The 14,501-nt window shown below is 52.8% G+C and overlaps 2 protein-coding genes across 2 annotated transcripts in view; both read left to right on the top strand.

The window, feature by feature from the left end:
- The window catches only part of LOC109272557 (vomeromodulin-like), a 286,851-nt gene that overhangs the window by 46,343 nt on the left and 226,007 nt on the right, over positions 1–14,501 (top strand). The gene's annotated exons all lie outside the window — the stretch shown is intronic.
- BPIFB4 (BPI fold containing family B member 4) overlaps positions 5,084–14,501 on the top strand; it is a 28,126-nt gene continuing 18,708 nt past the window's right edge. The window contains exons 1-8 of the mRNA XM_019458953.2: positions 5,084–5,189; positions 5,958–6,020; positions 6,615–7,134; positions 8,102–8,206; positions 9,018–9,161; positions 12,138–12,201; positions 12,659–12,719; positions 13,837–13,928. Coding sequence (XP_019314498.2) covers positions 5,084–5,189; positions 5,958–6,020; positions 6,615–7,134; positions 8,102–8,206; positions 9,018–9,161; positions 12,138–12,201; positions 12,659–12,719; positions 13,837–13,928 — 1,155 coding nt within the window. The remainder of the gene's footprint in view (positions 5,190–5,957; positions 6,021–6,614; positions 7,135–8,101; positions 8,207–9,017; positions 9,162–12,137; positions 12,202–12,658; positions 12,720–13,836; positions 13,929–14,501) is intronic.

The raw sequence follows: 14,501 nt of genomic DNA, 5'->3' as shown, positions 1-14,501 counted from the left end.
AATAAAGTTTTGGGAAGTGACTCAGGATCTGGGGAGGCAGAAGAGTTAGAGCCCATCTCAAAGTTTGTCCACCATAGGAATGACCCTGTGACCACCCATCAACCCTCCCACCTTCCCACCCTCCTTCCCTCCCTCCCTTCTGCCCCCCTTTATCCACTCAGCCTACAATTATGGGAACCTATCGGCATGTATGCCAAGCCCGGGGCGAAGTGGCATGTTGGGATTTATCTTTGACTCTTTTCCCTCTTCCATTGTCCCCCCACTCCTGTCCAGAGCAGGGCAATGGTTAACTGAGTGGCCCGGATTAGCTGTCCGAGTTCAAATCCCATCCTACCTGCTGATTAGCCACGTGACTTTGGGCACGTCATTCAGTCTCTCTGACTCTTGGTTCTTCATCAGTAACTTGAGGATAATAGTAATAAGGTTTTGAGGGTTACCCAGCACTTAGCATGGTGAGCTCATGCACTGCTCTGCCCTCTCACCATGGCTTCATCTACTCCCTCCTCTCCGCCTGCACCCCGCACACCCTCCTCATCAATCTGTCCCTCCCTCCTCTCTCCCGTCCCATCCTCCACCAGCCCCCCCTTGTCCTCATCTGACCATCTCATCACCGCTGACAGCCCTTCATTGTCTGGATTCTCACTGCCAGCAGGAAATCATCCAAAATCCCAGGGTGGCGTTTGAGACCGCCCGTGACCTGGCCTCCGTCGACTCCTCTGGGAGCACGGAGAAGGAGCAGAGTCGTCTCTGTGTCTCAGGCTCCTCATCTGTGAAATGGGAACACTCTCGGACTTACTCAGAGGTCATCTGAGGATTAAATGAGAAAATGTGAGGCACAGAGAAGAGCTCCTGGCCTGTGGTAAATGCACGTGATGTGGAGCCAGGCCCTTGGATGGCATTTCCATCTTCCTGAGCACCAGACACTCCCCCCAAGTGTGCCTGGCAAACTTGCTGTCCCTCAACACGCAGAGCACCTCAGCCCCCAGCCTCTCTGTGCCACAGGCAGGGTCCATTATTGTACCCACCACATTGGATTGTCACCCCTTGGTCCCATTGTCCCGCTCGACCAAGAGCGCTGCCAGGTCAGGTATCTGCTTCATTATGGTGAGTCCTGTGGCCTCATGGAGTAGCAGTGAGAGAAGCTTGTCTCCACTGGGCCCCAAGCGTGTATCAGTCTCGTGTTACAGGCTTCACACCCCTTACCTCACTTCATTTTTATCGCGATCATAATCCGTGGACAGGGTCTCTCTATTTTACATGTGAGGGAACGGAGGCTCAGAGACGCGAAATTGGACAGCTTCTCAGTGGCGGAGCCAGGACTTGAACCAGATCCTTCTGACCCTAGTTCCAAAGCCTGGATTTTTCACTGCTATGCTCTAAAAGTAATACTTGCTGCATTTGTCCAAGTACTTTAGATACACCATGTTTTCGACTCTGAACCAACCGTGCTTTCTAGGAACTGTTTTTACCCTCATTCCATAAGTGAGGATGCTGAGGCACAGAGAGGTTAAGTGACTTACCCACAGCCACACAGCTGGGAAGTGACAAGACCAGGATTTGAACGCAGGCCCCCCTGGCTCCACAGCCCAGCTCTGAACCTCTGCACTTAGAGTAGAGGCCTGAAATGAGATGTGCAGGGAGCCCCCCCCCCCCACACACACACCATGGACAGCTCCCTTGCAGCCCTGGCCGCTGACCATTCATGACAGGAACAGGCTGAAGGAGGGGTCAGGAATGGGAGCGGTTCTGTTTCCTGCTCCCTCAGCCCCCCCTGCGTGAGCCCCCCACTTGGCCCCCTGCGTGACTCAGTCACCTCCCAGGGCCTGGCTGCTTCAGGCCCAGACAAAGGAGCCTTTTGGACACTAAGTCCAGGTGATCTCCCTGGCGCCAGTGCTGTACTAATCCTCTTGGTGCCCCAGGGGACAGGCCAGCCTCATGGCCACCAGGGTCTGGCTGGTCTCGGGACTGAGGAGGGCACAGAGCCTCAGGCGACTGAGAACCACCTTCCTGTGTGCACCGCCCTCTATAGTTTACAGTGCACCCGGTGGGGAGTGAGAGCATGCGTGGTCCGTTCCCTACACTGGCGTCTGTGCCTGTGCTGGCTGGCGGTGGGGCACACTCCTGGTTCGCCAGAGCCACACCATATCACATGGGCTGTCGAAGGTGCTGGGTGGGCCAAGGAAGGGGGGCAGGCTTGGGGTTGTCACAGAAAGCTTTGCAGAGCAGCTGACATTTCTGTATGACTATGATCAGTGGAGTCTAGAGAAGGGTGTTCTGTGGCAAATATTGCACGTGCAAAGGCCCAGAGACAGGGAACGGAGGTGGGGAGTGGAGAGAGGAGCAGACTTACCTTGGATGCCAAGGAAGGGACCTGGGCTGTGTCCCAGCAGGTCTTGGAGGGGCAGTGGCTGCCTCTGGAGGCGTTGCCTGGGAAGGGGCAGGAGGGAACATTCTGGGGTGATGGAAAGTTCTATATTGAGACAGGGGTGTGGGCTCCATCGTTGAATAAAATTGTCAAAGCTCAACAAATAAACACTTGGGACTTGTGCATTTCACTGTCTGTAAGCTTTACACCCAAAGAAAACAATCGCAATGGCATACGTATTGAAGTGTTTGCGGGGAAATGTACCGTTCCCTGCAGTTTACAGTTCTTCCAAATTCACTGTATGTGTGAACAGTTCATAATGAAATATTGGGAGAAAAATCTTCAGGTCAAAAGAAGCCCATCTACTTGTTCCCTTCACACCAGCCCCAAGTTGGGAGAGTCAGCTCTATATACATCTCCCTGAATCTTCAAATCAGTCCTGTGAAGCAGGTGTTATACCCATTTAGCAGATGGAAACGATGAGAAGCACAGAGAAGGGAAGTGGCTGGCCCAAGGTCATGTGGCGAGTTGGGGGTTGAGCTGAGTCTGAATCTGAGTTAGCCTGCTGCTGAGTCCACTCTGGGGGCACTTCCTGGCTGCCCAGGCCATCTGGAGTGGCAACCAGATGCAACTGTAGGTGTTTTTGGTTCCCCCACGTGGGGGCCTAGCTGGAGTCTCCAGTAACGTGTCTGGACCAGGGGCTGATAAACCTCAGCTCATGTGACACCATCCGGGAGTGAGTGAACGTAGCTCTCAGAATTAGCCACAAACCGCAGCTATTTGTGGTTTTGGAGCTCAATGTCTGATTTGCAGAGCAAATCTGGATTCCAGTCTCTCATAATTACATGGTGTTTCCCTCTCTAGGTCTGGACTCAGACCCAGCTGCTATATAAGGCCAGCCTCTGAATAGATTCAGGCAAAAGCAGAGGGCCTGGTGAACAGGACCTCTCAAGACTGAGCTGCCAGGACCTTGCAGGGTAAGGAGGAGCCCCTTCCCTATTCAGTGTCTGGGCAGTGGGGAGGCTGAGGCCTCAGGAAGCAATGAGGAGAGTCTCAGACTGGAAACCTGCCTGCATAACCCCTCTCTGAGCCTCTTCTGTCTTTCCTATAACATGGACATAGAAAAGCCTCTCAGGGAGGCTCTGAAAAGGGCCTGAGTCACCCTAGTGACCTGAGTTAACAGAGCTGCATTTACAATTCTCAGGGATTTGGGGTATCTGATGCCTTTGCTATTTCTCTGAGACTCCTCAGCTGCTTGCCAGATCTCCCTCCATTGGTGCCATCTTTTTAACCGAAGGTGATGATCCCTCTTTGAACAGAGAACTTTCTGGGTAGTGGGTTAGGATGAGGTAAGGAAACCAGAAAAAGATTTTTTTGCACATATTAACCCTTCATATTCTAGTATAAATGAGTGCTTCCAATATTCTGGGAGTAGATGGAGTGGGGAAAAAACCTGGAGGCTTTGGAAAAGGAAAGAGGGTGCATAAGTGGAGGGGGCTGAAGCCAATGATTTTACAATGTGGCCCAGAGGAGAGTCGGTGGTGCTCTGAAGCTGATGACTAGGTAGACTGAGTTGACAGAGTGAGAGAAGTGGGTGAGGGCATGGAGGCAGCAAAATAAGGTTTCTTAAAGACTGAGCAGCTTATCCCAAAATGCATGCTTCCTCGCTCCCAATCGATAACACTCCACACCCACTTCTTTTTTTTTTTAATGTTTATTTATTTTTGAGAGAGAGAGAGCGAGTGTGAGCAGGGGAGGGGCAGAGAGGGAGGGAGACACAGAATCCCAAGTAGGCTCCAGGCTCTGAGCTGTCAGCAGAGAGCCTGATGTGGGGCTCGAACCCATGGACCGCAAGATCATGACCTGAGCCGAAGTCGGACGCTTAACCGACTGAGCCACCCAGGCGCCCCCCACCCACTTCTTAGGGGTCTAAAATAATAGTGCCAAAACAGTAACAGTAACTGCTGTTTATTGCCTACTACGTACCAGAAACAGTGTGTTAGTGATTAGGAGGCAGAGGTTCGAAAAGGTAAACTCTCTTGTCTAAGGATTAGAACCCAGATAGCTCTGATCCAGAGCTCTTAATCTCAAGTACCTGGTAGAGAACTGTCTCCTTCAAAGAAGTAGGAGTGATTTTTGGCTGGATGGATGCATGAAATTGTGGCTAGATGAATGTGTTGATAGACGGATGAACTGATAAGAGGATGGATAGATGGATAGATGGATGGATGGATGGATGGATGGATTTATGAAGGGGTGGATGGGTAGACAGAAGGATGGATGGACAGATGGATGGAAGGAAGGAAGGAAGGAAGGAAGGAAGGAAGGATGAGTGGATGGGAGGATGGATGGATTGGTGGGTGAACAGACGGGTAGATGCTGGAGAGATTCTCCCTAGAGTCTGCCTGCTGTGAGTTTGCTATTTTGGTTGGAGTCCTCATGACCTCTCTCCCTGATGCTCCATTTGGAAATTTCATCCTGGGGGATAATCAGACATCCATGTTTCTAGGACAGTTTGGTTAATGGGTCTGCTCTGTGTCTCCAGATTCATTTCATTCATTCAACTTAGAAGATGGTATTGGGAATTCTGGACCCTGCCCCGTATGTCCCTGAGCCTCGGGATCCCGATACGATTCTTGGCAGGGAGTACCTAGCTCCACCTGCTTCCAGGGTGGTGACTCTGATGCACTGTCTCCTCAGCAGGGAAGCAGTGCCAGCATGTGGACAGCCTGGTGCGTGGCTGCTCTGTCTGTGGCAGCTCTCTGTGGCACCCGTGCAGAAACAAACACTGTCCTCAGGGTTACCAAAGACGTGCTGAGCAATGGTGAGTCCAGGCCTGCGGCAGTCAGGGGTGATGTGGGGTGGGCAGGGCAGTCCAGCCAACTCTGAAGTCCCAAGGACCCTCTTCATGTCAGGTGGGTGGGTAAATTATTCCCCTTTTGCTTTTGGTTACCATTCCCTACACACTTACACCATTTTGAGGACTTCATGCCTGAGGCGGTAGAAGCAGTGACTAAGAGCTTGGGTCCTCGAGTCAGCCTTCCCAGGGTTCAAATACTGACCGACCTTAAGTCCACAACTTGAATTCTCTGAGCCTCAGTTTTCTCGTCTGCAACATGGATGTGATTGTGGCCCCCGTCATAGAGGACTGGTTTGAGAATGAACGAGGTAGCCTTCTGAAAACGTCCCGTTCCTGGTACATACATTGAAGGCTTCAAATGTGGGGGCTGTAATTATTCCCCCCTTTAATTCTTGGGAGCTCATTTTTGTCATCTGGCAAACAAAGACCTGCTCTGATGCCATCCATACAGGTTTATAAGCTCTAAAGTGTGGAGCACTTGAAAGGGAGTAGAAGGAAGAAAATCTTTCCAGGTTCGGTGAATGATGTTGAAATCTAGTTAAAGCAAGAGCAGGTCCAGGTTAGCAGTCAGTGAGCCCACCTGAATGTCAGGGCTGGATTGGCCTGGGGGAGTCTCCCCATTCGACCTTGACATTCTACCGGTGGGAAAGGTGGGGCCCAGAGGGCCAAGGAGTGGGCCAGAGGTGGCGCCTGGGGGAGGAAGCCCTCACTAATGCCTTTGCTTCTCTGCAGCCATTTCAGGCACCCTGCAGCAGAGTGATGCTCTCCGCTCAGCCCTGAGAGAGGTGCCCATGGGTAAAGCTGGTGGTGATGGTGGAGGACCTCTCCTGGGGGGTCTGCTTGGTGGAAGTGGAGGTGGTGGGAGCGGTGGCCTTCTGGGGGGCCTGCTTGGTGGTGGGAGCGGAGGGGGTGGTGGTGACCTGTTGGGTGGGGTTGGAGGAGGCTTATTGGGTGGCGGAGGCAGCAAAGGCGGGGGGCTTTTGGGTGGCAGTGGCGGGGGGCTGTTGGGTGGCGGAGGCAGCAATGGCGGGGGGCTTTTGGGTGGCAGTGGCGGGGGGCTGTTGGGTAGCGGAGGCAGCAATGGCAGGGGGCTCTTGGGTGGCAGTGGCGGGGGGCTGTTGGGTGGTGGAGGCAGCAATGGCGGGGGGCTCCTGGGTGGCAGTGGTGGGGGGCTGTTGGGCGGTGGAGGCAGCAATGGCAGGGGGCTCTTGGGTGGCAGTGGCGGGGGGCTGTTGGGTGGTGGAGGCAGCAATGGCGGGGGGCTCTTGGGTGGCAGTGGTGGGGGGCTCTTGGGTGGCAGTGGTGGTGGTCTCTTGGGTGGCGGTGGTGGTCTTCTGGGTGGTGGCCGACACCATTACGATGACTACAGACGCGTTGAATTCCCCCGAGGTGTCGGTGGCATTCCCTACAACGATTTCCATGTTCGAGAGCGCCCCCCCAAATATACCAATGGCAAGCAGCTTGGCGGTAATTACAAGTATGGTCACATCGAGACCAATGACAACACTGCCCAGCTGGGGGGCAAATACAGATACGGTGAGATCCTTGAGTCAGATGGAAGCATCAGGGACCTCCGAAAAGGTGACTACCGCAATGCTGACAATGCATATGGCGGCCACAGGGGCCGTGGGCAGTACAGGTCGGCCGAAGGTGCGGCAGCCGTGGGCAGGCTTCACCGGAGGGAGCTGCGGCCCGGAGAGATACCACCCGGTGTAGCCACTGGGGCGCTGGGCCCAGGTGGTTTGCTGGGCACTGGGGGCATGCTGGCAGCCGATGGCATCCTGTCGGGCCAAGGTGGTCTGCTCGGAGGAGGTGGTCTCCTTGGTGATGGAGGACTTCTCGGAGGAGGTGGAGTCCTGGGCGTGCTTGGCGAGGGCGGCATCCTCAGCACCGTGCAGGGCATCACCGGGTAAGGAGGGGCCAGGCTCTCCCTATCAAGCCCAAACGATGAACTTAACAAACATGGTGATCATCCCAGGGGCCTAGAGTTGGAGGGGTGACAGTCTTCAGAGCCCCATGCACTTCAAGATTTGGCCTCAGGACTGGACATCTTGAGAGTCCCAAGTTGTGTAGCTTTGGGTCTAGTCACTAAACAGCCCTGAATTTGAGTCACAGCTCACCTTTTTATGTATGTGTGTGACTTTGGGCCATTGTTTTCATCTCTCTGAGTCTCAATTTCCTCAGCTACAGAATGGTCATCATCATAGTTAAAGTAGAAAATGTGCAAGGATTTAAAACTACACATATATAATTTCAGCTATGCCCAGTCTCCTTCTCATATTCTCATAGTCACTATTTAATTCAACAAATACTGAGCACGTCTCCTATGTGCAGGCCACTGTGTTGGCACTGGGGACAAGGACACATGGTTAGCCAAGAAAAGACACATCTCCAGTCCACACAGAGCTTGCAGGCCAATGGGGTATATGGGCTTTGATAAAGACGCCTGAAAATAATCATGCAGTTATAACACTGGTTAGCAGCTCATGGAGAAATAAGGATGTGTATAGTGGGGGAGGTCAGGGAAGGCTTCCTGGAGGAAGAGGGTCTTAAACTGAAGCAGAGAATTTGTAGGAAGGAACCAGGAAAAGAAGGGCAAGGATAAGCAGGGAGAATGGCATCTTTACAAGAAAAAAATTCAAAGGAAATACAAGGAAATGTAAACAGTGGGCCTCTAGGCAATGAGAGTGTGGGTCATGGCATTTTTTCCCTGTCACTTCTCTGTGTTTTCCAAGTTCTATCCACAAACCTCAGGTCTCTTTAGAGTTAGGGGGAATGAATGTGGCACAGAGAAGGGGGTGTATGACACAGGGCACCCCCAGTGAAGCGTGGCAGACTCCGGGGATGACCATCTCACCAGCCTGGGTCCTATGCAGGCTGCGCATCGTGGAGCTGACCCTCCCCCGAGTGTCCGTGCGGCTCCTGCCTGGTGTGGGCGTCTACCTGAGCTTGTACACCCGCGTGGCCATCAATGGGAAGAGGTGTGTACCCTCAGCCCTGGAGGGGTCCCCACCACCCGAGGTCCTGGATGAAAGATCTTGAGCAGGTCATTTCCCCTGTCTGCACCCCAGCCTCTTTGTCCGTAATGTGAGGAATACTAACACCGAATGTGTTACCGGCACCTGGCTTATACCCTTGGGCTCAGGCCATCTTCCGGTCCCGGTCAGCAGTGAAGGTAGCCTGCATGGGTGTTAAGATCTGGGAGGCTAGAGACAGGTGACAGCCTGGCTTTGAATCCTGACTCTATTACAAGCTGTGTGACCTCTGGTCAGCCCCTAATGTCACCAAGTCTTAGTGTCTTCACCTGCCACGGACATAGTGACATGCCCTTTTCCAGGTGGCTGTGGCCGCAAGGGAGGGAAAGCAAGAAAATGTCTCCCTGATAGTGCCCGCCACAAAGTAGGTGCTTAGCGGAGGACTTTAGAGAGTGGACTTTTGTGCTGATTTCTCCCCATGGGACGAGGTCCTGTCTATAAGGCTAGGTCAGTGGGTAGTCACTTTGAAAACCAGAATTTATGTGTAGAGTTCATTTATTGACTCCTGTTCCCAGCCTTTGAGGCTCTCTCATTGACTAAGTGGGAGATGGATTTGTTCATGGATGTAGAGGGACCTGGGAAGCCTTCTGGTTTGGGACCCCTAGAGATGAGCAAGGTGCAGAATAGATGCACGACAGCAAGGGGCGGGACAGCAAAGACAGCCCAAGGTGCAAGGTGCTGGGTAGAACTGAATGAGGCTGGAGGCCTGGAGGCTGAGGTTGACTAGCCGTCTCCCTGGCCCCATGACCTCCTCTAGTCTCATTGGCTTCCTGGACATCGCGGTGGAAGTGAACATCACGGCCAAGGTCCGGCTGACCATGGACCGCACAGGCTACCCTCGGCTAGTTGTAGAGCGATGTGACACCCTCCTGGGGGGTATCAAAGTCAAGCTGCTTCGAGGGTGAGTACCGGTGGGCAGTGGAGTACCTCGGTGGATGGTGGAGCGGTCTATCTTTGATAAACCATGTGGTCAGGAGCAGAGGCTCTAGAAGCAGCCTGCGGTTCAACCTCCACGATTCCTTGCTGTGTGACTTTGAGCAACTCTGTTGCCCTCTGAATCTGAGCTCCACTTGCTGTGTCTGTGAAATGGGCTAATTCTCTTTCCCTTTGGAATGGAGATAATGAATGCAAAACAGTACAGAACCTGGCACATTTTAAGTTTTCTGAAGAGGGGCGCCTGGGTGGCTCAGCTGATTACACCTCCAACTCTAGATTTCGGCTCACCTCATGATCTCACGGTTTGTGGCTTCGAGCCCCGTGTTGGGCTCTGTGCTGACAGTGCGGAGCCTGCTTGGGATGCTTCCTCTCCCTTTCTCTGCCCTTTCTCCCCTCTAAAAATAAATAAATATTTTGAAAAAGAGTTTTCTGGGGCGCCTGGGTGGCTCAGTTGGTTTAAGCATCCGACTTCAGCTCAGGTCATGATCTCGCAGTTTGGGGGTTCGAGCCCCACATCAGCTCGGTGCTGACAGCTCAGAGACTAGAGCCCACTTCAGATTCTGTGTCTCCCTCTGTCTCTCTCTCTGCCCCTCCCCCGCTCATTTTCTCTCTCTCTCTCTCTCTCTCTCTCTCTCTCTCTCAAAAATGAATAAAAATTAAAAAAAAAATTTAAGAGTTTTCTGAATATATGTCTAGCAGGAATTTTCTGTCCCTTGGAGCCCCAACTCATGGGGAAGTTTCCCAGTTGGTTCTATCCAATGCAACCTTGGTTAGGGGTTGGGTTTTTTCTATCATATCCTCCCCACAAAATGGCCAACACAACCAGAGAGGTTCCAAGTGTGTGTGTATTGAGGGGTACGCTGCCTCCAGGTGATGGTCTTGGATGAGGGCACACCAGGGCAGCTCAGAGCTGAGCCCCTTTCTCCTCCCTCCCTGGCCTTCATCATGGGAAAGGTGTCTTTGGCTTCTCCCATTGAGGCCTCTGGCTGCCTGCTCCTCCCCTTCCTGTCTTATCAATCTCTTTGCCCCTGTCACTCCAGTGCTCATCTTATCTAGACTTTGGGAGCAGATAACCTCACTGTACGACTTGACCCCAAGAATTTCTGATTCATGTGAGCTTCTCTGAGTCTTTGTTTCTGCTCTAGAGTGGGTAAGGACAGAGAAAATTGGCCCCTGATATTTTGGTGAGAAGAGGAGGGGAGAGAAGCACCCAGAAACCTCAAAGATTGATTTTTTAAGTTTATTTATTTATTGTGAGTGAGAGGGTGCGATGCTTGAACCCATGAACCGCGAGGTCATGACCTGAGCCGAAATCAAGAGTTGGATGCTTATTCGACTGAGCCACCCAGGCGTCCTAAAACCTCACAGATTTTTTTAATTTTCTAGGAAATATTTTTGGTAGTACATGGTTCAAAGATATAAAAAAAATACAAAGGCACAGACTGGAGAGCCCCCTCTCACCCTGTCTCCCATCTCCTCGCTCCCCCCCCCCCACAAGCTCACTGTGCTTGTTTCTTGATTCTCCTTCCAATTCTTTTCTACAAATGAAGCAAACATGAACATAGAGTCTCATTCCCCACCCTCCTTTTAACACAAGTGGACACATACTATAAACATCATCTTGCACTTTTTCATTTACTCTATTTGGAGATTTTCCTGTATTTGGACATCGAGAGCTTCCTTTTTGTTTAACTTTTTACAGCTGTGTGGTACTCCGTTGTCCGGATGAGCCATCATGTATTCGTCCAGTCCCCTGGTGTGGGGACATTGCAATTTGTCTAATCTTCTGCTCTGACGAATAGGTTACAGTGAATTATGTACATTTTAAACATGGGCCGATGTATCTGTTGGATAATTTCTCAGAAGGAGACAACAGTCTGTGCCTTGAATGGACATAGGTTAAATTCAAATTACCCCCCACACACACACATATGCACACACATGCATGCACGCACCCATGCATGGATAAATTCTCAAGGGCCTCATCATCCACAGAGCATTGGAACCAACACAAGGTCCCTTAAGCTGTGAATCCACCTAAGAAGGAGACCAAAACGTGTACAGAAATGTTCTAATTAGGACATGATCTCAAGAAACGCTTTGCTCTGTCAAGCTGGCAAGCGTTGGACACAAGCTGGGAGGGTGCAGGCAGGGCAGTGTTCAGTGGGGACAGAGGGGCGGATTTTTAAGGAACCAAGCTATCGGTGACACTGCGTGAGGATGACCATGTTTCCCTCACCTTCTCATCACTGCGGGGCCTCGGGAAATGAACCCTTGCCCTACAAGTCTGTCTGTCTGTCCATCTATGTGTCTTGCCTATGCATCAATACTATGATCTCTTCCCCCCCTTAACCAACTGGTTAGGACGGTTTGTTTACAGCTGGATGATGCACTTGGACCACTTCTCCAGAGCTGTTTCCTTGTCTGTAGAACCAATCCCATCTCCCAGACTTTCAACAGCAACAGCTCGTTGTCTCCTGTGGACCCCATGAGCACATTTTGTCGGCCAGTATTTCTCCTCCCCTCCCTTCCACACACATTTATCGAGCACGTACTGTGCTGGGTGCTTGGACAGAGGAATATGTTCGTTTTCCTGCAGCAAGCAGCCCGCTAGAGGGGCAGATGAGCAGGAGGGAGTGACTTCTGCACACAGGAGCATCCCAGCCTGGGCCTAGCCCAGTGCAGAGTTCAAGGAGCATCTGTTGAATGAACAGATGGATGGATGGATGGATGGATGGATGAGTGAATGAGTGAATGAAAAGCCAAGCAATTTGCCTGGGCAGCCTTTCCGGCCAGGTCTGTGGTGAATGTACATTGTCTGTCTGGCTTTCGGAACAATTTTCCAGCACTCAGGGGTTCTCGCTGCCCAGGGCCTGGCTCGGGACGCTGCATGGACAAGCTTGGTGAGCTCCCTCCTCCTCCCCCACTCCTCTCTCCTCAGGCTTCTCCCCAACCTCGTGGACAACTTAGTGAACCGAGTCCTGGCCAACGTCCTCCCTGACTTGGTAAGAACCTATCCTGGGATGGGGAGCAAGGAGCACAGACTTTCCCCAGACGGAGGGAGCGCAGTCCAGCCTCCATCCCTGCGGGCGTGCAGGTGACCCAGAGGAGCCAGAGGGCTGGGGCCTGTTCTTGGGGGTCTGGGGAGGACCCTGACGAATGTGGAGGGACAGATGAGTGACGGGATAAGGAAGTGGAGCTTAAGAGTCACACAGTTCTGGTTTGAATCCCAGCTCGGGCACTTCCGAGCCACGTGACAATCCTATCACCTCTCTGATCTCGGTTTTCCCATCTATAAAATGGGGATCAGGAGAGCGCCTTCCCCACAGGGCTGTGGGGAGGACAGTGCCAGGCACAGAGCACGCAGGCAGTAAACGCAGCTATTGTCATTGCTATTCCTGCGCCCCGCGCCCCAGCGCCCAGCCCCGGCTCCAGAACCTCATGCCATCTCTCCCCCCACAGCTCTGCCCCATCGTGGATGTGGTGCTGGGTCTTGTCAACGACCAGCTGGGTCTCGTGGACTGTAAGTCCTTCCTGTTTTGCTTCATTCAGCCAGCGTCTTCCAGCCCTGATTTGGGCCCAGCCAGGGAAGGCGCCGGGGGGGCATAGCATGTCTGGGAGGAAGGTCCAGTGTGGTGGGGGCACCAGGCCCCTCTCGGGCCCTTAGAGCGCGGTATGGCTGATGTCACAGGAGAGAGGCTACCTGGCCTTCCCTCTTGGCGCCAGACATGCCCCCGGAGGGAGGAGCATCCCACCTGGCCCGGTGGCTAAGTTTCTGGACAGAGACAGTGAGGCTGGTCAGAGCCCTGGCTCTTTCCTGACAGCTGTGTGGACTTGGAAAGACTCCTTCCAGTTTCCTCAACTCTAATATGGGGGGCTAGCTTCAGCCCACAGAGGGATTGGAGAGTGAATAACAGGAGACACCATGAATACCGTTCAGGTCCCTAGAACCAGGCTCCGATACCAGCCGTGGTCCACGATTTCTGAGTGAACATTCCTGGAGGCAAGCCTGCCCCGTATGGTTGTGCGGTTCACGCACAGCAGGATGGCAGGGACCTCCTTTCACATAGACTGCAACATAACGGAGGCACCTGACTTGTGAGGTGCATAGTATCTATAGCCATACAGGGCGGCCCTCTTGGGTGGCGCTCCCGTCTCTCTGGGACCCCAGGAAGTTTGGGGATGGCTTTTGCAGACAGGTGAAATTCTGTCCTTTTGTGGCCAGGAACAAGGGAGGGAGAGCCCAGAGGATGGGGCTGTTGGCCATAAGCAGTCAGGGAAATGCCAGCTTCAACTAAGCACCACGTTGTGGAACCTTAAAACTTCCTCCCTGGTCACAGTACTCCACAGTTTACAAGGCTTGTCAATATCCAGAATCCCACAGACACGACAATATAGTCCAAGGAGTTACACAAACCTATTTTACAGAGGAAGAAACTGAGGTTCAGAGAGGCACAGTGTCTTGCCTGAGGTCACACAGCAAGGAAGAGGCAGAGGTGGGATTTGAACCCAGAACTCTTGCTCTTTTCATGCTGCCGTCTGGAGCTGGAGCCTTGCTGCCCCGCCCCCTTTGGGGCATAAGAAGGGAAGGCATCTGGGAGGATGAAGGGGACTCCCTATGACCCCACCTTTTCCTGCAGCTCTGGTTCCTCTGGGGATATTGGGAAGTGTTCAGTATACCTTCTCCAGCCTCCCGCTCGTGACCGGGGAATTCCTGGAGCTGGACCTCAACGTGAGTGCCGGGGCCTCAGGGAAGGGAAGGCAGGCAAGGGTGTGAGCGCCAGACCCATGGGCTTCTACTCAGTGTCTGGGAAGCAGTGTTGGACCAGGACCCTCTTCTGATTACTTGAAGACCTTCCAGAAGCCACATCAGGAAACACAATCGCAGCCAACACTTACCAAGTGTTCGCTGCGTGGCAGGCACGTTCCAAGTGCTTTATGTAGATTGACTCCGTCTGTCTTCACAGACACTGTATGACATAATAAGGTGACCTCCGTGCTGATGTCCATGCTCTAAAGGCTCCCACCATGGCCAGTTTCAAGCTACTAACTTTATATCACATGCATGGAGCTTTTGCTCTTCCGAGCTGGCGTGAGCGGGTTCCAGCACACCACTGAGTCTGACCCCTACCTGTGCACGGGGCACACACACACGTTCTTCCCCCCCAGCCTGTACCAACATGGGTGCTTCCCCCACTGCTCTATCAGCTACAGAACTGCGGGTGAACCCCACGCTGCCACGTACACAGGATACGTGTGAACACATATACGTGCCCCCCAGTCTATTCACAAACAGTAGTCATTC

The sequence above is a fragment of the Panthera pardus genome, unplaced genomic scaffold (assembly GCF_024362965.1).
Source record: "Panthera pardus isolate Hobbes unplaced genomic scaffold, ASM2436296v1 HiC_scaffold_25, whole genome shotgun sequence".
Classification (NCBI taxonomy): Eukaryota; Metazoa; Chordata; class Mammalia; order Carnivora; family Felidae; genus Panthera; species Panthera pardus.
This window is presented reverse-complemented; position numbering and strand designations above follow the sequence as displayed.